Consider the following 23,585-nt stretch of genomic DNA (forward strand, 5'->3'; position numbering starts at 1 on the left):
CTGATATTTGTGGTCCGTTTGACATCCCATCTTGGGGTGGTGAAAGATATTTCATTACCTTCATTGATGATTACTCACGTTATTGTTATCTATATGTGTTGCATGAAAAATCTCAATCAGTGGATGTCTTACAGGTATTCATTGATGAGGTGGAAAGGTAACTGGATAGAAAAGTAAAGGTTGTGAGGTCAGATAGAGGTGGTGAATATTATGGAAAATATGATGAAAGTGGACAATGTCCAGGTCCATTTGCAAAACTTCTGGAAAGTCGAGGCATATATGCACAATATACTATGCCTAGTACACCACAACAAAATGGTGTGGCTGAAAGGCGAAATCGTACTATCATGAAAATGGTTAGGAGTATGTTGAGTTACAGTTTTGTACCTATGTCTTTGTGGATGTACGCATTAAAGATTGTTGCGTATCTGCTTAATAGAGTTCCTAGTAAGGCAATTCCAAAGACTCCTTATGAATTATGGACAGGAAAAAAACCCAGTTTAAGACATCTTCATGTCTGGGGTTATCCAGTAGAAGTAAGAGTGTATAATCCACATGAAAAGAAGCTTAATGCTAGAACCATAAGTGGTTATTTCATCGGCTATCCTGAAAAATCAAAGGGGTACAGATTCTATTATCCTAACCATAGTATGAGAATAGTTGAGTCTGGAAATACAAGGTTCATTGAAAATGGTCAGTTTAGTGGGAGTGGCGAAACACGAAAGGTGAAAATTAAAGAGACATGTGCAGAAACTCCTATAATTGGTGTCTCTTCTCCAGTTGTTGTTCCTCTTGTTGTATCACATTCACACAACATAAGGAGACAACAAGTTAATGTTCCAAACCAACAAGAACAACATATAGAGGATGAACCAGTTGAAAATGCGCAAGTCACAAGTGAGAAAGGGGAAGGTGAACCACAAGAGATAGCATTAATGAGGTTTATAAGGCAGAAAAAATCGGCTATTTCTAATGACTATATGGTTTACTTACTTGAGCATGAATGTGACTTGAGTATTGATGAGGATCCAGTCTCATTTAAGCAAGCCATGGAATGTTACAATTCTGAAAAGTGGTTGAATGCCATGAAAGAAGAGTTAAAATCAATGAGTGACAACAAGATATGGGATCTAGTCGAGTTGCCTGAAGGTTCAAAATGAGTCGGTTACAAGTGGGTCTTTAAGACCAAATGTGACTCAAAAGGCAACGTTGAGAGATACAAGGCTAGACTTGTTGCTAAAGGATACACTCAAAAGGATGACATAGACTATAACGAGACCTTTTCTCCAGTTTCAAAGAAAGACTCTTTAAGAATTGTTATGGTTTTGGTGGCTCATTATGACTTAGAGCTCCACCAAATGGATGTAAAGACCGCCTTTCTAAATGGTGACTTGGAAGAGGAAGTTTATATAGATCAGGCAGATGGCTTCTTGACCGCAGGTAAAGAAAGTATGACATGTAAGTAAAAGAAATCAATATATGGGTTGAAACAGGCTTCCAGACAATGGTATCTTAAGTTCAATGATACCATCACATCATACGGTTTTGTAGAGAACACTGTTGACTGGTGTATCTATATGAAGGTCAGTGGGAGTAAGTTCATCATTTTAGTCCAGTATGTTGATGACATTCTTCTTGCTACTAATGATGTTAGGCTGTTGCATGATGTGAAGGAATTTCTCTCTAAGAACTTTGAGATGAAAGATATGGGTGAGGCTTCCTATGTGATTGGAATAGAAATATTCCATAATAAATCACAAGAATTACTAGGATTGTCTTAGAAAGGCTACATCAACAAAGTACTAGAGAGATTCAAAATGGAAAAAGTGCTTATCAGGAGTAGTTTCAATTCAAAAGGGAGACAAGTTTAGTGAAATACAATGTCCCAAGAATGAGTTGGAGCATAAAGCAATGGAATCTATTTCCTATGCATCAGTGGTTGAGAGTTTAATGTATGCTCAAACATGCACTCGACCTGATATCAGTTTTGCTGTTGGAATATTAGGCCGATATCAAAGTAAACCCAAAATGGACCACTGGAAGGCTGCAAAGAAAATCCTTAGGTATTTACAAGGCACCAAGAACTACATGCTTACTTATAAGAGATCTAGTTGATCAATTGGATTTTTATAACATTATTTCCTCTAATTCCTAGCTCATTAATCCTCTTTTGTGCCTAATTGGTTGAATTAGATCATTTTAAGATGTTTGAATTTTATTTGGGCTTTATTTTTTTTTTCCAGTATTTGGCAAATTCTGATACTGTTTTGGTTTCTGGACCATATCTTGAGTTGTAGAACTCCTTTCATTGTGATTCTTGATTTGTAGGAAGGCTAAGAGAAAGGTGCACAATTCCTATGAGAGGTTAGAAACCAATTTTGATGATAAGAAGCTGAAACTGGGCCTGGAAAAAGTTAGAATGCTGCAGTCACGGATCCTGAGCAAAGTACCGTATTTGGGCCATATCTCAGTCCACAGACATCCGATTAAGCCCATTTCAGTGGCGTTTTGAAGCTAACATCTAAGGATACAATTTTCCTTGAGGCCACGAACCAAAAAGAGGCCGTTTTCATAGCCAAAAAAATGGAACAAAGTGATGAACAGAATTTTGAATTTTGAATTTAATTTTTTTTTGCTCTTCTCTTCTCTTCTCTTCTCTTCTCTCTCTCTCTCTCTCTCTCTCCCCTTTTTACGACTTGTTTCCCTCCATCCATGAAGGCTTAGATTTCTATCTAGTCCAAGGATTGAAAAAAGGCTGAGACACTCTTGAGGATCGGTTTCGCAATTTATTCAACAACAAATTCGGTTTCATCTCTTCCTTCTTTCTTCTTTTGCTAATTATGATTTCGAATTGAAGTTCTTCATTTGGATTGATAATTGTGCAGCTGTTTGATTACATATTATTCGGTTGATGTATGTAATTAATTCTTGAAGGAGTGTGAATTAGATTTTCAGGTTTGAGATCTAAGATTAAAGGCATTGGTGAATTAAATTAACACAAATCGATTAGGTTCTAGAGGTTTCTATACTTTGAGCGAATTGTTTGTTAATCGAATGCATGAGGGTTCTCATGTGAATGCTTAATTTGAATTGAGGTTTCATTCGAATTTAATGTTAATCACTAATTTGTTGGTTGATGCATCTTCTTAGAATCCGGTGATAGAGTGGTCGTAATTTTTATAAATTCTTGGATTAGAGTTTTTAATTATTTTTAACTTTTGATTCTAATTAGTTATTCTATAAATCAAACCCCCTCTAAAAATTTTATAATCGTATAACGTTATCAGCGTTGAGAGACGACTCAGATTGCACCTCTTACTACATAATTTTTATGCAATTTGATTTTTATTAATTTGTCCGAGAGAGACACTCGCGATCACTAGTCAACTGGAAGTGGTTGGCTACTCGGATTCAGACTATACTGGATGTGTAGACTCAAGGAAATCGACCCTTGGCTACATCTTCTTGTTGGCTGGAGGTGCGATTTCATGGAAAAACGGAAAGGAGTCCATTATTGCTACATCTACCATGGAAGCGAAATTTGTGGCATGCTTTGAGGCCACTATTCATGCTTTGTGGCTGCGGAACTTTGTCTTAGGGCTTGGTATTGTTGATAATATAGAAAAGCTGCTGAGAATGTACTGTGATAATTTTGCAGCCGTCTTCTTTTCTAAGAATGATAAGTATTCAAAGGGAGCAAAGCATATGGACTTAAAATACTTATCAGTGAAAGAAGAAGTGCAAAAACAGAAAGTGTCTATTGAGCACATTAGTACTGATTTAATGATAGCGAATTCGCTAACTAAGGGATTGCCCCCTAAAACGTTTTCTGGCCATGTTGGTAGAATGGGCATTATAGACAAGTCCTTGTTAGCATAATTGTGTGATTCACATATATGTGTATAGATTATTTTGCTCATATTATTGTAGACATTTTGGGAATTCAATAAAAGTATTGTTTCTACTTGTTTACTTGTTATCTGAATTGTGTTAATGTACATGTATGGTTTGAGTTTGATAACAGGTTGAGTGTTAAAAACACATCAGAGTTACAGTTTGTAGTATGACTGATTAAAGCTATTTTGATTTGGGTTGGTTCTGTGATACTTGAAAGGAATCATGTCGTCAAATGACTTGTGACCACCATGATCCGATCAACTTAAATCATTAAAAGATGATGACTTGATATTATCAATGATATGCGCACTTACAGTTCATTGAATCTTCAAGTCGTCACATAGGTCAAGTGGGAGATTGTTAGATTATTTTAATAATCTTATTATAGTGGCCTATGTAACTTATAACATGACTCTAATTAATGATTTAATGTGATGGTAGTTAAATATAAAATATAGAGTCATTGAGGGTACAATTGTAAATACAATTATAAGGAAACCCTTCCCTCTCTTTTCATATAAATTAAAGAGCGGTTACCAAATGAGGGTTATGGCATTCCCTATTTTCTCACTTTTCACAGTTTCTAAGTGAGCTCACGGTAAATGCATAAAGGAACTTTCTCTCAACCATCTGAGAGGAACTGAAAGAGGAAGGAAGAGTTGGAGAAAATACCAAGGAATCAATGACATCAAAGAGAGAGGTAACATCAAAGAACAATGAATTCAGGTAAGTGCTCTCTAAATCCTTAATTGTGTGAGAACTATATATTGTGTTGTGAGAGCAACGTAATTCAAGATCTCAAAGGGAAAAGGTAATTTCATAATAGTCATTACATAACAAAAATTACATAATGGATTAAAGAAAATTCTAGCACAAGATACCCATTTGTTTCCAATTACATTGTAGTGAGGCTGAGAGGGAACAAATGTCCAAGTACCATTCTTCATGAGTGCAGAGAATTCATTAGACATGACTTGCCTCCATTCTTCATGCTTTAGTGCTTGAAAGACACATGTTGACTCATTGAATGAAAGGAAGAGGATATTTGGATGCTGCAAAAGATTGTTTTGGTTTAAAAATTCCATGTTTCCCACAGGTTAACATCTGACGAGTAGGAAAGGTGACTTTCTAGTGCACTTGGGGGGCAATTATATTGGCGATGGAACTGGAGGCAACGTGGGTATACCATGAGAGGTAAGGTTAAGTAGTTGGGCTGGCATGTGAGAGGGGGACCTACTAGAAGATGGAGAAGCCAAAAAGGATGATGATGGTACAGATATAAGGACATTAGTTTTGGATGAGTTGGTTGGATAGAAGGGAGATGTGGTGATGGAGTATTGGATGTGTTGGAATGGGAGGGATCTGTAGAGGGAGAGAAGGGAAAATATCTTTTAAAAATTGGACATGTCTCGAGTGGTAAAGACATTAAGATTAAAAATTGTAACATATATAAACACTCTGAGATAAGCTATAACCAAGGAATACGTAGGCTTAGAGTGTGGTTCAAGTTTAATGGAGGTGTATGATTTAAGTCATGGGTAGCATAAATAACCAAATGTTCTAAGTTTAGTATAGTTGGGACTTTGTTTACGGAGAATTCAAAATAAGGATTTCATGTTAAGGCCAGGAGTGGGGCGACAGTTTATTAAGTAGGCTGCAATTTGGATAGTGAACGACTAAAAGGTTGAAGGTAACGACTGATAAGTTTGTAATTAGGCTCTCCTTTACAGCCCATATATTGATGTTTGACCTTTATTTTATTTGAGTTTTATATTGATTTATTTGTATATTGTGTAGTTTAGCATAAAAAGGCTACAACTGGATTTAAGACGTGTTTTGGGCCCAAATTGGTTGCAAAATAGAGCTTCGCAGCAGTCAGCAGGCTTAGACTTTATCATTAAGCACAAGGGTGCTTTGAACATATGCACGACTATGCATATTGATCAGTGCGCCTATGTATGAAGTTTAAGCACAGCCGTACTCACTTACGAGAAGCCTAACTGTGAAATAATTTTAGAGTTTTCAAAACCCTATTTAAAGGAACCTTGGGGAAAGTAATTGGGCATCTGATTTTACACCGTTGACATTTTGTCTTTTACTCTTTGATACATCTTTCATCTCGTCTCTCTTGCAGAGGATCTTTGGCATACTCTTGGCGGGACTTGGAGCTTTGAGCGACCGTATTTGAAGACTGAGAACTCAACTCATTCTAGTTTGTTTTTCTCTATGGCTTTGTTTACGATTATTTTAGTTCTTTCCTTTAACATGACTAAGTCCATAGTTAGGGCTATGAGAACTATTGTTCATAAATTTATGAGATTTTGAAGTTTGAATCTATATTTGGTTTCCGTTCGTGATTAGCTTTTATCCTATTACACATAATTAAATAGTCCTAATTAATTATATCGTCAGGTGACTGTACCTTGATTAGTTAATAGATCTATAGGATAAAATGAGACAAAGGATTAGGTGGACCAAACCAATCTTTCTCTTCCAATTGTTATTAAATTAACAAGTTCATAAGTGTTTTATGCTTCCTTGAATTAATATTTTGCATGACCATTGAGGATATTAGTATATAGAAAAGAATATTAATATTACGACCATTGGGTATTAATAGTAATTGTATGAATGATTGGTAATCACATGGAAATCAAACTTAGGATTGAATAGAAAAATAACATTAAAGATTGAATAAGAAAACTCATATACCCTAGGTTCCTTTCCAATAAGTTCAACCAAGACGTGCATTGTATTCCTTACTCTTAGTTCTATAATTGATTTTATACATTCTTGTTTTAATTAATCTGATATCTTTGAAGCTTAAACAATTGAAGTAGAAATTCTTAGTAGTTGGAAAACAATCTTTATGCGACGATAATTCGAAAACTTAATTTAAGAATCCTTTATTACTTTTCAACAAGTACACTTGCCTACCAAACAATGATGCTTAGTGCATTAAATATCTAGTTGTTTCAAGCAAGTGGCGATGTTTTCATTCTGAAAAGACCATTATGTTCTAGGATGTAAGGGGGTGTTGTTAAGTAAGTGATTCCATTTGCTTGGAGAAAGTTCTTAAGTTTTAAAAATTCACCACCATTGTTAGAGTAAAGGTTTTTAATTTTGTTGTTAAACTAATTTTTCATGAGGTTTTTAAAAACTAGAAATATGAAGGAGACATCATACGCATTTTTTCATTGGATACAACCATACGTATTTGGAGATATAGTCAATGAAAATAACATAGTAACAAAAAGTATCAATTGAATTATTCGAAGCAGGGCTCCAAACATTAGAGTACACAATTTGCAAAAAAATACAAGCTTGTCAAAGAAGATTTGTTAAAAACTAATTTATGATTCTTGGCAAGACAATTGGAGCATTTATTAGAAGAACCATGAAATGTGAAGTTGTTGGACTTTAGAACGTGTAGAAGGGTGCGAGAGGATGGATGACCAGGTCAATGAAGCTAAAGTTGTAAGGAAGGGGTGGATTGAATTATAAATGACTGAGGGGTATGTGAAGATAACTTATATACATTGCCTTCATTCAATCCTCGTAATAGAATCACCGTTGTGCTTATATCCTTCACCTCAAAATGCAAAGAAAAAAAAATTCAATAGACAATTGGTTAGATTGACATAATTAAGAGACATAAACCAAATTTTGTGTAACGGGACACAAAGAACATTAGATAAATGTAAAGGTTTCTGAATAGATAAAATAGCAGTAGAACCTTTATGGGATATAGGGAGAGTAGTAACATCCTCAAATCCTTATTTGGAGATAAGTAAATATTTATAGCACAAAAGAAAAGTAAAAGAATTATTTTGTGTTTTATAAATTTAAAAATTAAATAAAAACTGAACTTACATTTCGTTTAAGAAATTTTATAGGATTTAACAGTGCTTAAAACTTCCTAAAGGAATAATTTTAAGATTTTAAAGTGATGAATAAAATTTTGATTTACATCTAACATTTATTTGGTTAATATCGCATATATATAAGTTTAAAAATACCCTTAAGAACATTTTAAAATTATTCATTAAAATAAAATTTCTCAAATTATTATAAAGTTTAAAATCTGACATTTAAAATTGTTTATAGAACTTGGTCAACCATAAAATGTAATTAGAGTAAAATTTCTCAAATTATTCTAGTTCCTATAAAGCAGTCTTCCTTCCAATATCATTGGACTATGATCTTAGAATGGATCAATCATCTTTATTCCTTCCTCATTCGCCTTCCTGAAAATAGTTAGTAAGGGTGAATATTTCCTATCACAAGACAAATGTTACACACACTATCCCTAAAATAGGTCACTGTGGTACATGCATATAGACATGGAATACCCTCTTTCACTGTTAGAGGGGACTGTTAACGTGGATAGTCTATCCATCAAGAGTAAAATTTATAGTTAGGAGCTGAGCATGCCAACAGACTATAAAGTAAAGCATCAAACTATTTAAATACATTGAACACCATCTATTTCCTGAAAGGTTCAGTCCAGCATTATGTAGAATGCATAAAAATGGCACTTTAATATGTTCTCCTCATTACAAAAATTCTAAAGGCAGGTATGCCACTCCTGTAATGAGTCCAATTCATAATAAGTAAAAATTACTAGTCAATTTAATCATCCAAACAAAACAATTTCAATACACATAGTTATATGTATATACTCATCACATCCTTACTTATGGGACCTGCAATTACCATCACACTTCAATAGTTTCCTGCAACATCCATATATAGTAGCTACTTCATTTTAGCAAGGTACAACATAACATGTATGTTTGTTAATAACCAACCATATCAAAATTAAGCCTGTAGATATTGCAGGTCACACAAAGGTTTATCAAAGTATCAAAGCATTCACATGTGATCATCAAAAGAATTATCTAAAGCATTCATCCATACAAACCAATAAGTATATATACATCAAAATAGATCCCTACTACATAGTCTTTCAAAAAGTAACAATATAACTCGTTCTACGAGTAATTTCAAAATCCATGACAGTACACAATCATAAGTAAAACTCTATCAAAAGAGAGTCCTCACTAGGATCAGACTCTATTCCACTAGAAAATAGACTGTTCGTTCACCATTTGAGGTCAAAGGGGAGAAGGTTACTCATCATCACTATCTACCGATCCGACCATGGGAGCTGGAAAGCGAGACTGAGGTGGTGGTGGTGATGGTCGTCATACAGAAGGTCCAACTTCATCTGGAGGTGGAGGAGGGGAACTAGTACGGTGAGATGGTATAGGTCAGATGGAAGATTCGATGACAGAGATGTCCTTCCACTCAAGCTCAAGTACGGATTCTGATTGGTTAGCAGGTGAGGTTTCAAGATGTAGGAAGAACATAAAAGGATAAATGAGTCTCAGCCTCTCGTAGTGGCATGTAAATCTCAGCAAGGAGGCTATCGTTCCAATAGGGCTTCCAACCCTCGTCATTTATGGGTCCCATGCCCATGGTCACTAGTTCTTGGAATATGTGACGATGTGTCTGGGATAGTAGAGTCACATTTCCTTGTCATTGTCTAATATCTATATCTTTGCCTGATCTATGCTATGCATGAAACAAACAAAATAAGAAAGGAAAACAAAAGAAAGAAGGAACAAGCAAAATGGTGAGTCCCAAAGAATAAGAATAATTTACACAATACTTACAATAGAACACAAAAGGCCAATTAAAGGAGAACTTCATTTCATCAAAGAAACAACAACAAATTAAAACACTATCAGAATATATCATATGCTCATAAGAATTTCAATAAAGCTATAAGAAGTGATGCATGCCACTTGTAGTTTATACTTCCTCAAATTACCATCTTTCCTCTAGTCAAGGCAGTCAGAGGTCCTCATTCCTTGCTATCATAAGCACATTAACTTCGTCGATTCAATATTCAAACTTCAGGAATGAGCCTACCACGATCCTCGATAATTGGGATTAGTAAAGGTTTGTCAGCGACGTGACCCAGTCGTGATGAGTTACTCCATGCCATTAGGTCTTTCACTACCCGCAAGGTTATTCCATAAGCCTAACACATGCATTTATCAGTTGTGCCACACTGTTGCCTTGACCCTCCTTTGTCCTCACATTGATGATGCAGTGAACGAAAAATAAATATATTACTATCATTTCAAACCATACATGCTAACTTATAATGGTCATCAATCACGCGCCACTTAGAAGTAACAATCAGAACCAAACAAAATAGCACATGAAATGATATATCAAATTTTAAATATGTAGTTTCTAAAATGTTGCACACCTATAGTTGCTATAAAATATATCCCTAAAGTAAGAATAGGTTCTCCATATGAGTTATCCTATAATTTTGGACCAACTAAATCTATTTGGCTTGTTAGTCAATATGTCTATTTCTATATTCTTAATCAAGTAATGAACACCTAAGCTTATAGTAAAAAATGTAACGTCTTGAACTTTGTAAGGATATTATATATATATATATATATATATATATATATATATTGATTTATTCATGTGAATGTATGTGTGTTGAATTATGTGGCTGGTTTGGTTGATTTGGAGATTTGGCTAGGTGTGAAGTGTAGGGGTGTTCTCGCTGTAGCGAGAGGACTCTGGGAGGAAGGCTTGAGATTGTCGCCTTCTCGCTGTAACGAGAGAGTGACAATGAGAGATGTATTTCTAGGTATAGTCTCGCTATAGTGAGATTCTGCAAAAATCAGGGTGTAATTTTCTCTGAGATTTTTGCTGTAGAGACAAGAGGTGTTTCTGCAGCGAAAGTGTGTTGTTGTAACGAGCGTGTCATGATTTGAGGGGTATTTGAAGGGTTTAGGGTTCGAAAAATTCATTTCCCATCCCTCCCTTTGAAATCCTCTCGATTCTCTCTACTTCCAACCCATTCCTACTAATTAAATTGTCTCCAAAGGTGTTTAGAAGCTAGATTAAAGGTTGAAATCAAGTTTGGAAAGGTTAGAGGTAAGTTTATGAATTAGGGTTTTCAGTTTCTCGCCCCTCTTTCTTGTATTCTCAGTTTCTCATGTGGAATTCCATGTTTTAGGGATGAAAATCTATGTAGGGAGCTATTCTGTCGTGGATTTCATAAAGGGTCTTCATTTCAAGGTAAGAAGGAGTTAATCCCAAACCCTAACCTCTCTTGGGTAGCTTAAAATGGGAAACTGTTAACTATTTTGATAACTATCTAAAGGTAACTTGTAATAAAGGCTTTAAATAAAATGGTCTTTGAGGAACATTATGATTCTACTAAGTAAATGTTGTTAAGAGTAGTTGGGACATGATATTTGATGTTTTGGAATAAGGGATTATGCTAGACCTTAGGATAGACAACTTTATTATTATCGAGAAAATGTGTAAGTTAAGTTGTGCGATTAGGCTGAATCTGAAGGTGTCTGACTTCTAACACATTATATTGATCTAAGTGATGTATGAACTGTTTGAGGATTTTCTGTGTTGAGTTTTTGTTAATGATTGTGGTATGTTGATATTGGTTGAACTAGGTTGTAATGAAAAGTGTTAGAGTATTACAAATGAATGAGTTGGTTGATGATATTTCCATGATGAATAATATAATTATTATATATGTTGTTTAATAGTTGAAGTATGCCAAATGAGTGAATCTATGATTTGATGCAAGTGTTTGACTGTTCTTAAATAAAGAAAGGATTTTCAGTGTGATGTGATCTCAGTGCCACAGTGAGCGTGGCTACGTGCAGTAAGTGCATGTGTGAGTGAATTGAATAGAATGCTGGAAAAAGTGATTATAATATGAGAGTTAGAATAAATAATGGATGTGATTGCAATACAGGTATTATGGTACAACCCAAAGGGTGTACTCATAATATATGTATCGTAATACACCAAGTTATTTGGTCAAGACTCACGTATTATAACACGTTGCCCTATAAAAGGGTGTGGAAAAGAATGAGAAATGTTAGTGGTGAGTTTAGATAGCTCCAAAGATACATTGGAAGTATAGAGTTCAGAGAAGATTTGGGAAATCTTGGAGAAATGAGGGTGATGAATGCTAAGTGTGAATAAGTACACAATGATTTGCTGAAAGTAAAAGCATTTATAGGCAATACACTTATTTCGTGACGAGACTCCTGACTATACCTTTGCTAGAAGGGGCTGGGTCGGCACACGTGTATCCGTGTTGCTGCGGCTAACTGACGGCTATCTAAACTGTCAAGTTCTCAAGGGATCCCAGGGGCATTGAATATGAAAGTGAAATTAATGTCAAAATGTGATGTGTATGAAGTAGTGTATAGGTTGTACGATTATAATATATGCATTGTAACAGGTCGATTGATGTTATGGTGATATATGTGTTGTAATATATCGATGGTTGCGATTAGGAACATGTATTATGACATATTGATTGACGTGGAATAATACATGTATTATGACGTACAAATTAGTAGAAAGATGCATGTTATGAAAGTTTATAAATATGATTGACTGGTTGTCTTAAGTCTGTTGTGACAGTGAATTATATGATTTGAGTGAGAGTACCAATTTTATCTATGTTAGGAAAATATTCTCAATATTATATATATGATTACTTTGCTTAAGTTAAACAAGAGATTTAGTGGGGTGAGAGATACTCACCCTTACTAATATTTTTAGGTAATGAAAGTGAAGAGATAAAGATGTTTGGTCCGTTCTATGATCATAATCTAAGGGTATTGGAAGGAAGACTGCTCTGTAAGGACTAAAGCCATTGAGAAATCGTATTGTTTTATTTAATTATAATCTGTGTTGACCAAAGTTTGTAAATGACTTTAACGTCAGATTTTAGAATTTAAATGCTTGAGCAAGTTTTGATTGTAAAGAATATTTTGGAAATGTTCTTAGCGGAAATTTGAAATTTACATGTATTCAAAATGAACTAAATGATTTGCTAGAAGTAAAGTTAAGTTTTATTTGATTATTTCAAAGTTTCAAAGTTTTACCCTTGGAAGCTTGACTTTGTTTTTTTTTCAATCTTATGAAACTTTTGTAAGAAAAAAATATAAAATTATATCTTTATTCTATTATTAAATCCATAAATAGAAATAAATTTATTTGCTATTCGCCATAAAAATTTGTTTATTTAAATAAAGAAAATGAAGGTGTTACAAAAAAATATGAATTATAATAATCAGGTTCCCTTTTTATTCTTATACCAAACTCTCTATTTGAATTATAGTTCTTGAAATCTATCTATTTTGTAAATTTTTTTTATAAAGATTTAGCTACCACTAATAACCTTAACATGTTCCACGTTAACTTTTAAAGAATTGTAAAAATTCATTCAATACACACAATCAATCCGCACCTAAAAATCATAATAGTCCAAAACTTGAATTTTATATCCAAGCCTACTAGATACACAGTGTAGGTTGCAACCAAACAAAGAATTTGTACTCATTATAAACATTTCAATAATTTATTTTTACCTTATAATCATGGACCTGAAGAGGAAGGAAAATATAGAAGTTAAAAAAAAAAAAATTTAGTTTATTACCTCCAATTAAAAGAAAAAGTTATATAAATTTCAGCTGAAACAATTGCATCATTACGTATAAAAATGGAGAGTTTTACATTCTGTAAGGTTGTTACGTAAACAAAGAAAGGGAAAAATATACTAGGATGATGCATGCATACGTTCAATCTGAATATAAACAATCATGATTTTAGTCAATATACACAAATCTCGATCTAAAAAGAACATCATGGACAGGCATGTAACAAGGATAGCATAATAGTATTTTAACATGTCATGTGGTAAATTAAAATTCATAAAAATTTAGAGGCAGAATGAAAAGGAATAGGATAATTCAAAAAGCACATTTTGGTAACTAAATTGCCTGTATTTATCAGTCCAATTACTAAAGAATGCTTGCACAGAGTACAACAATTTCAGGCATACTATAAAAGCCAATTAAATCCATTAGACCAGCAAACCGACAAAGTCCCTTTATTTCAAACAATCCATATTTTAAACCCATCATTTCATATACAAATAAAATAGGCTATATGACATTCATGCAGGAGAACATAAACAACTTCTTTCTCAGAATTTGTCTAATCGTGCATTTAGCATTTTTTTTTTTTTGGAGGATATGTCAACTTATCTTGTATGGAATTAATTACTATTTGGTTTCAATAAAAATTAATAATATAAAAGGAAACATTACTCATAGCAAAAGGGACACCGAAACACAATATTTGGCATTTTAAATATACTTAACGAAATTTCGTAACGTTTCTTAAAATCTTACTCGGGTCGTATAGGTACCAGGGTAGAATTCCATTCCCTAATTATTAGAAGAATCATTATGATGCAGTTCAACAACAACTTAAAAACAAAGCCATTTGTTATAGGCATTCACACTTCTCATTTCCATCAAAATATAAGGACATAGAATCAACAATTTAGTAACTCTGTTATTGTTCCAGCACAATGTGAAAAAAAAAAATATTCGAGGAATCCATGTCTAATTCTGGAAACTGCACTTCAAATAAAGATTGCAAAAGAAGCAAAGTCAGAAGAAATATTTATTTTTCTGAGTTCATGTAGTAATATATCAAAATAACTAAGTTTTCTAAAGATTTTGTAGTATAGAGTCAAACCTAGGTTAATTCACGAAGACACATTCTCAGTCAAATTCAATTTTAAGTTTTGTTTTAAAAAATGAAAATAAGGTTTTTGGAGTTTTGAAAATTGCAATTAATCAAATTAAATTACGAATAGAATTAAAGTGAGTAAAAAAAATGAATTAAGAAATATCAATCCACAGAATATCAATTGCGTGTAACTCTGACTATCACAGTATCTAAAGATTTAAATCCACATTTGAACAATCACCGATTCAATTATTAATTCAATCGAATAACCTAATTAAATAAAGTTATGAATTAAATCAAATAATTATTTAACCATAAGAGATAAAATCCTCACACATGAAGTGTGTCACTCAAAATGCACAACATGAAGCATGATCATCCATAAGCTTGCCAATTGCCTACTCCACTAGAATCCACACATACACACAAAAATCAAGAGGACTTTTCTAGGTTATAAAGGGGCATAGTGAAGATAGAAAAATTACAACGGTAATCAAGCTAAAACCAAAGAGGATATAAGAACAATGGGGAATGAATACAAAGAAAGTAAGGATGAAAGTAAATCCCCTAAATAAATATATAATGTAATACAATTAAAAAATAATCCTCTTTTACTTTTGCTAACCATCCAATGCTTCTTTTCCTTTTTATTACTTATTTTTTCTTTTTCTTTTTCTTTATTTCTCCTTCTTTTTTTTTTTTAAATAGCTGATTTTTCTTTTCTCTTGCATTCTCTAAAGTAATATCCCCTACACTTATTTCTATGACCATTCCTAAAACAATTCCAAAGTTCTTGTATCCCCCTAAGGTTGGGTCGTTTTATTGTTTTACACCTTTGGCTTGAAATGAGGTAAGATCACAAAAAATAGGACAATTAGGCTCAAGGGGGCTCAAACAATGGAAATAATGCAAAGTTGGTTTTTGGCTAGTAGTTTGCAAGAAGGAAATGATGCCTTTGTCATGTTAATGCAAGCATATGGAAATATAGTCTCAAAAAGGTTAAGGTAAATTCTAGTGTCATACAACCATGAGTAAAATCACACAATGAAGGAAAGTAAAATGACATGATATTGTCATCTATATGGCTCAAAACCTCACAAGGTATATATTTTATCCCAAATAATCAAACACACAGGATATCAAAGTCCACTTATCAAACCAAAGAATGATTCAATTAATCCATCAAAGCCATGAAATAATCACTTAATTAGACTATGCACACACAAAAAATATAATACTCCCCCCACTTGAAATTAACATTGTCCTCAATGGAAAACACAATAACCATAAGGATAATTCAAATAATCCAATAAGTGAGAGAGAAGTAAGAAAATTCCCATAGGGTAGGTGGCCAATTCAAAAGTGGCCTCCTCTTGTTCATGTTCTCCCAAGCTCTCATGAAAAACCTTGAGCCGATGCCCATTAACCTTGAAGCTCCTTTGCGATCCTATATCCTGAAGTTTAACAACACCATAAGGAAAAACGTTAATAACAAGAAAGGGACCATCCCACCTAGATCTCAATTTATTGAGCATAAACTTAAGTCTGGAATTATATAAAAGGACTTTGTCACCAATATAGAACTCTTTACGCCCTATTAGTTTATCATGAAAAGCCTTGGTGTGCTCTTTGTAGATATTGAAGTGCTCATATGCTTCTCTATGAATCTCCTCCAACTTTTGTAATTGAAGCTTCCTATGCGAGCTAGCTACCTCTATGTTTAGGTTACATTGCTTGATCGCCTAGAATGCCTTATGCTCCACTTCTACTGGTAGATGACATGCTTTGCCAAAAATAACCTGATAAGCAGACATTTCTATAGGTGTTTTATAGGAGGTTCTGTAAGCCCACAGAGCTTCCTGCAAGCATAAACTCCAATCCTTTTTGTTGGATTAGACAGTCTTCTCTAGGATTTGCTTTATTTCTCGATTGGAGATCTTCACTTATCTGTTAGTCTGAGGGTGGCATGGTGTAGAAACTTTATGCATAACCCCAAACTTCTAAAGTAAGGTAGCCATTGTGCGATTGCAAAAGTGTGATCCCTAGTCACTGATTAATGCTCTGAGAAATCCAAACCTGCAGAAAATATGTGACTTCACAAAATCTATAACAACACGAGCATCATCAGTACGAGTGGCCTTTGCCTCCACTGACTTGGAGACATAGTCCACTACTAACAAAATATAGGTATAGCCAAATGAAACAGGAAAGGAACCTATAAAATCTATGCCCCATACATCAAACACCTCACAAAAAAGGAGAGGTAGTTGGGGCATCTCATTCCGGCGCGAGATGTTTCTAGTCCTTTGGCATCACTCACATGTCTTACTAAAGTTGTGTGCATCTTGGAACATTGTAGGCTAATATAGTCTAGAATGGCAAAATCAATCGAATATCCTAATTGAATAGAGTTACGAATTAAATCAAATAATCATTTAATCTAATCTGCATTAATTATCAAATCAGAGCATCAATCGAGTCCTAATTTGAATTGTAACAACAAAAAAGTCAATCACAATCGCAATATACTATTATGAGATTAGAGAGAAAAATGAACAAACTTGGAGCTATTTAGTGTAGAACTCAAGTCAGAATTACAGCGTTTGGATTCCACAGATTGAACGAGAGGTTTAGCCTTCCATCGAAGCACTTAACCTACGCAAGAATGAGAAAAGAACGAGAGAGTTCGAGAGAAAGTAAAAATAAGGATTTTTATTTCAACCAAGTCTCAAAATTTCAAAGTGTCTAATCGCATGCGCAAACGCGCACACCCTAATTTAGAATCTCATTAGTTTATTTATAGGTTCTAATTAAGGTAAACTAATTGGCCAAAATTTGGGCCTCAATAATATCTAAAAGCCCAAATGCAATTTCGTAAAAATATTCAGCAAATCTGCCTCAACTTCTAAAAATCATAAAACATAAAAAATAAATCCAAATCCAGCGATCCATAAATATATATATATATATATATATATATATATATATATTTTAAAGCCCTGGATGTGTAGAATCTAATGCAACTGAAATCAGTCAAAAACCATATCTGTAGAAAAAGTTGTCACGACCCCTTTTATAAGGAACCGAGAACATTGTTTCTACATCACAAACTTATTTGAAATAAATAAAGTATAGAGAATATAATTATGAAATTCTCTTCTCATTCAAAATAAAATAGAGTTTCTTACAACAAATATCCAACAGAACAACATAATATTACATTTAGTTCATAATATTCAAAATACCCAAAATTATACTACGTAGCTCCCTCTACATGAGGCCTCAAAATATAAGGAAAAAGGACTTCGATGCACTATTACTCGACCCCAACTTCAATCATTTCTTCACTGGCCCCTCAGCCTGTGAAGTAGATGCAACACCTGCTACATCTGCTCACGTACCACCGTACGATCATTGCAGTACACACGCACACAACGACATAGAAAGAAATGCAAGGGTGAGCTTACCAAACTTAAAATAAAATCATATATATAGAGTTAAATATTTCTCACAGCAATAATCCCATGCATTTCCAGCCCATCTAATGCTCAGCATGAAAACGATTTCCAACTGGTTTCACAGCCTAAGTAATCCAGAAGGAACCGAGCCGGTCCGGGAGCGACCCATTCCGGTATCTGGATCCAGACAGCACAACACAGCAGCTCAGCATGAACTTACCGTTACATGTCTACCCACCTAAACATGTAACTCGGCTCTATAATGATGCAAAACATATATCTCAGCATGATGCACACTGCCAAAGTTATTTTAACAGCTCAACTAAAGCAAGTTTATAATAGATCAGCCAAAATCTCAGTATTTTAAATCAATTAACAGCAGTTACAGCTTAGAAAATAGCTTTTATTCAAAATATCTAACAAAATCATATCAAAACATCTTGAAATAGCATATTAAACCGTTCAAAACGTAGTTCATAGGTTAAAGTAAACTCCCCTTACCTCAGAAAGATGATTCACACTAGATCTACCGAATATTATGTGTTTTAATGCAAGATTCACTGAAGATTCGGCTTTAGAACGGAGTTTCTCCTAAGAACACCATGAACTTCTATGAGAAAGAGAAGGAGAAGAGAAACGAACGGTAAATCTAACTTCAAACTTAAAGAAACTTACTTCAAATCCTTCAGAATAGACGTAGGATCTCAGATCTGGCAAGAAATATAAGTTTAGGAAGGTTTAGTATGAGAGAAATAGTAGTTTTTGGCCTTAGAACCTTTGAGAACCTTGGATAGGGGTGAAGAAATGAAAATTTCGTGTGAAGCCCCCTTTTTATAGGAAATTTTTGAAATTTACTGTTAATCGCCGGAAACACTGTTCACCGCCTTACTATTCATGCTGGAAACACTGTTCAGGGCACTATTCATGCCGGAAAATACTGTGCACGCGTACTGTACACGCACTGTACGCGTATGTGACGTCAGCCATGACGTCATGATGATGTCGCTGATGACGTCAGCAGTCACTTTACATACACGGTTTGCACTGTTCATAGGCGGTTTTACTGTTCATCTGACACTGTTCATACGGTACTGTTCACTTTTTTTTTTTTTATTTAAATAATTTCAAACTCCATCTAAATCTATTCCAGTACCAAATAATCCTTCAATTAACATTGAATAAGTATACAATATTATAGATTACTCAATAATAAATCTCTAGCCTGACAAAAGTTATGGCCAAAAGAGTAGTTAGAGGTCAGAATTACCAAAAAATACGAAATTAAAGCATTTATTTGTGATAGGCCCAATTTATTCCAATGAGTAAAAAATGGTAAAAACTATAAAAACAAAACATACTAAAAGTGTTTATAAATGAAAATAAAACTAGAAATCTAGACATAAAATATATTTTATCAATGTACACTCTGGCTGCTGAGAGTAGCCACGAGCAGAATTGAGTGTACACTCTAGCTATTGAGAGTTGCCACGCGCAAATTTGTGTGGATACTCTGGTCACTAAAAGTAGCCACTCAAAGTGCGTGGACACTTTGGTCACTGAGACTAGCCACGCCCAACTGCGCGTGGACATTCTTGCTACTGAAAGTATTCATGCAAAATAATAGAATTTTGAAAATCACTTTTAAGTGTCAATTTTGGACGTTTGGAGTTCCTATCTCAACCTTAGAAGCTTCTGGAAGGCTTTCCACCTTATTACTCTCAGTGATTAAAGTGTCAACGTGGAAGGTGGAGGGAAAAAATATAAATAGCTGTTAAGAGTTTAGATTTGGAGGTCCTTTGCCATTTTTTGTTTTCTTTTCATTTCTACACCTTAGGAGAGTTAGAGAGGGAGATTGGGGGCAACTTCCAAGCTCTAGACCTTAATGAATCAGGTTGGGAATTGGATTGATGAAGAAATTATACAGCTCTTCTTCTTCTACTCTTTCTCTCTATTTTTATTTTAGGAACATGTTTTAGGGATCTATGGATCCAGATTTGATATTGCGATGTAATTTTGGATCTGAACCTTGAGGTTTTAATTGAATTGAGTATGTGATTCTGTTCTTAATGCAATTGTGAACTAATCATTTATTCAATTGAAGTTAAAGGAATCTTTATCAATTGAAATTGAGTTTATTTCTTAGATCTGAATCATATACCTAGCTTATTGAGGCCTTAGGAATAAGTGATCATAATCTAGTAATCCTATAATCTAGTAATCCTATAATCTATGAATCCACTTTTTATTATATTTTTACTTGCCTTTTTGGTGCTCCTTGATAGAAAAAATGGACTTAGATAGTGCAAATAATATAGAAATCACATTTTGAGTAAATACCATAGGTTTATTAATTTTTGGTTAATTTGCATTTAATTACATAGATATAGATTTCAATTTTAATTATCTTGATAATTTTGCAGAGTCCCCAAGTTAATTCTGAGATATCTTGACCCTTGGATGAAAGTTGCCTCCAAAGTAGCCACTTTTAGGAGCAAAAGTGGCAACTACAGCAAGTCTGGGCATTAAAGGTTCCAAATTAGCTACTTTCAACCTCCAAAGTAGCAACTCTAGAGAGCTCTAGGGACGCCATTTGAGAAGCATTTTGCGCGTGGCCACTATTGCCTTTCATAGTGGCTACGCGCATCCAAAGTTTCCACTTTCAAGTTCAATAGTAGCAACTCCAGAAAGCTCCAGGACGCCACTTTTGGAAGCAATTTGCGCGTGGCCACTATTGCCTTTCAAAGTGGCTACGCGCATCCAAAGTAGCCACTTTCAAGTCCAAAAGTGGCAACTCCAGAGAATTGACAAGCTTACGTAAATATACGTGTGGATACTTTCAAGGCCCAAAGTGGACACTTTCAAAGGCAAAAGTGGACATTTTGCTGACATGTCTTCCACTATAAATAGATTTTAGGAATTAGGGTACAGGGACTTGAACATTTTATTTTCTTTTCATTCTCTTTGCCAAATTAGGACATTTTTCTTTCCAGAGCTTTGGAACCTTGAGTGACAGCCAGGGATCCATTATAGGTTTTAATTTCTAATTTCCCTTTGATTCTCATTGAATTTACATTAATGTTGCTTATGTTTCTGCATTTCTTTCTTTCATTTGTGAAGCCCATCCATATGGAGGGCTAAATTCTCTTGTAATTCCTAGTCAATTCACATGGTTCTTGAATTCTTGGGTTTAATGGCAATATTACTCTTTCTTTCCTTGGATTTATTAACCCCAATCTCTGAATGAAATGAAATTTACATGAGAGGAACATTGCTTAATGAACCCTTAATTACCCAAATGAAATTCTAATCCAAAATTGCTTAATTGTGATTAATCTTTGAGATTGCTTAATCTTAGGGATAGAGATTGGAGCCCATTAAGATGCTTAATTTTAATTGGGATGCTAAAGTTAATTTACGCTTGATAGATTAACTTAATTCAAGGGAAAAATAGGGGATTATTGAATCATTTGAAAGAATAGGGATAGAACTCGTTGATTGACTAGGGATTACTCTTCTTAATTGATTGAATTTCACTAGTTTATATTTTGCTCTTAATTAAAATCTGGAAATTGACAAACCTCCCCCCAATTTACTTGCTTTAAAATATATGTTTACACTTGTCCGATGTATGTTCCCAACCAAAAATTCCTTGGAGACGACCTAGGACAACACCCTAGTACTGCATTCATTTCTTTGCATATTTGATGAGGATTAACGACAATCTTTGTGCATAACGAGTAGCAAAATTCGTTTCATCAACCATTGGCAACAAGAAGTTGATCAGTGCCATTGTAATTAGATGTGAGGGAAATGTTGTTGAGGTCATTGGTAATGTGGTGAGAGGATTAGAATCAAATAACCATTTTGGAGGCAGAATTTTTGGTGAAGTAATGTTGCTTGCATTAGCAGTGGGTGATGGGTGGCTGTAGAAGCTTCTTTTGAGTTTGAAGCATTATAGAGCACTATGACCACGTTTGTTGCATACTTGGTAGGTGACAGTAGCACTTGGATTGTCCTTACGAGGACTAGATTGAGAGTGATTATAGGTTTGACGTTTGCCACATCTCAATGGCATAGACCAATGTTAAGTTAGATTAGTAGTGACAAGGGTGATAACACTGAAGGTGCTCCTCTTGCTAGATAAACACTCAAAGTCCAACAATTTTTTATAGAGTTCTTCAAATCAAATAGGGATGTCACGAGTGTGGATGGAAGCACTGAATTCTCAAAAGGAAAATCCTATCCGTTAAGAGTATAGATGATAAGGTCTATGTTGTTAAGATAGTGCCTAATTAATGTTAATTTATTTGCAGTAGAGCGTCTAGCATCGAACTAGAACCTTTGGTGACAGCACTGTGTCTCTCTTTGAGAAACATGACACGTGAGTGAGACTTGTTAGAGAATGCACACTGAAGGGCAAGCCAAGATCGCAAGAGGTGTCAACAAATGACGTAATGGAGCGAGCTTCGGCATCACATGACCCAAGTTGTGCAATGTAGAGTAATATGTCTTGTCATACCCAATATAAGTAGGTTGAGTTTGGGACATTGGTATCACCATCATCTATAGTGGAAGAAGGGCATGGTGTTACACTAGTCATAAACTCCTAATGTCACAACCCTTTTTTATAAAGGATCAATAACATCATACATCACTATTCCCTGTATAGATTTATCTATTGAGATAAAATATATATAGTACATAAGATATAATTAACATTTAATTTGAAATAATTTTTAGAAAATAAATTCAACATCTCAATAGAATAACAAAGTCCCAAGGACATTTCATATAACCAAAAAATTTATATAAGTATATGTATTTACAGTAGTTGCTCTACATGGAGCTCAAAATACAAAACTTTCAAAATTATTAAATATTTACATCTCATACTTAAATATGTAGTTAATTAGTCTAGACTAACAAATTATATAAAATTACAATCTTCCAAAACGAATACTCAGCTCATAACATCCCTCAATCAGACCTTCCAGTATGAGAAGTGGACACATCACATGTTACACTTGCTCACGTACCATCGTACGATCATTGCAATACACACATTGACACAAACAAAAAAGCAAAGGTAAGCTTATATAACCAACAGTCATAATCATAGAGTATGAAAATATATCAGAAATGTTTATACAACTTCCTTAATTCTCACCAAGCAACACGTAATCTCAGCCAATTCCCTGTCCATCTAATGCAAATGCTCCTACTAGTTTCACAGTTTAATTAATCCAGAAGGAACCTACAATTTTCCGGTCTGGGAGCGATTCATTCCAGTATCTGGATCTAGATTTACAACATAACTCAGCTCAACATGTTTTCTAACCATTACATGTCTACCCCCCCTAAACATGTAACTCGACTCTAGTATGATGATATTTCATTCAGACCATGATAGTACAGTTTAGTATCAATGTGTTCTCAACAACAATCAGTAGTATACAACAATCTCTCATTATTTACAACTTGTATCACAACATAACTAACATAAGATATTATCATTTATCAGTTAATTTTAGTATATAATATCTCAGCTTAACAATTCAACTTTCACAAATCATCCACATATATACTTGGTGTTCTACCTTAGGG

General features: G+C 34.2%; 1 protein-coding gene across 1 annotated transcript in view; it reads left to right on the top strand.

Moving 5' to 3' along the window:
* The window catches only part of LOC113859598 (peroxidase 44-like), a 30,575-nt gene that overhangs the window by 945 nt on the left and 6,045 nt on the right, over positions 1 to 23,585 (top strand). Inside the window, exons 2-4 of the mRNA XM_027492328.1 lie at positions 135 to 157; positions 244 to 356; positions 417 to 536. Coding sequence (XP_027348129.1) covers positions 135 to 157; positions 244 to 356; positions 417 to 536 — 256 coding nt within the window. The remainder of the gene's footprint in view (positions 1 to 134; positions 158 to 243; positions 357 to 416; positions 537 to 23,585) is intronic.

This window comes from Abrus precatorius, unplaced genomic scaffold (assembly GCF_003935025.1).
Source record: "Abrus precatorius isolate BTA unplaced genomic scaffold, Abrus_2018 Scaffold2, whole genome shotgun sequence".
Lineage (NCBI taxonomy): Eukaryota > Viridiplantae > Streptophyta > Magnoliopsida > Fabales > Fabaceae > Abrus > Abrus precatorius.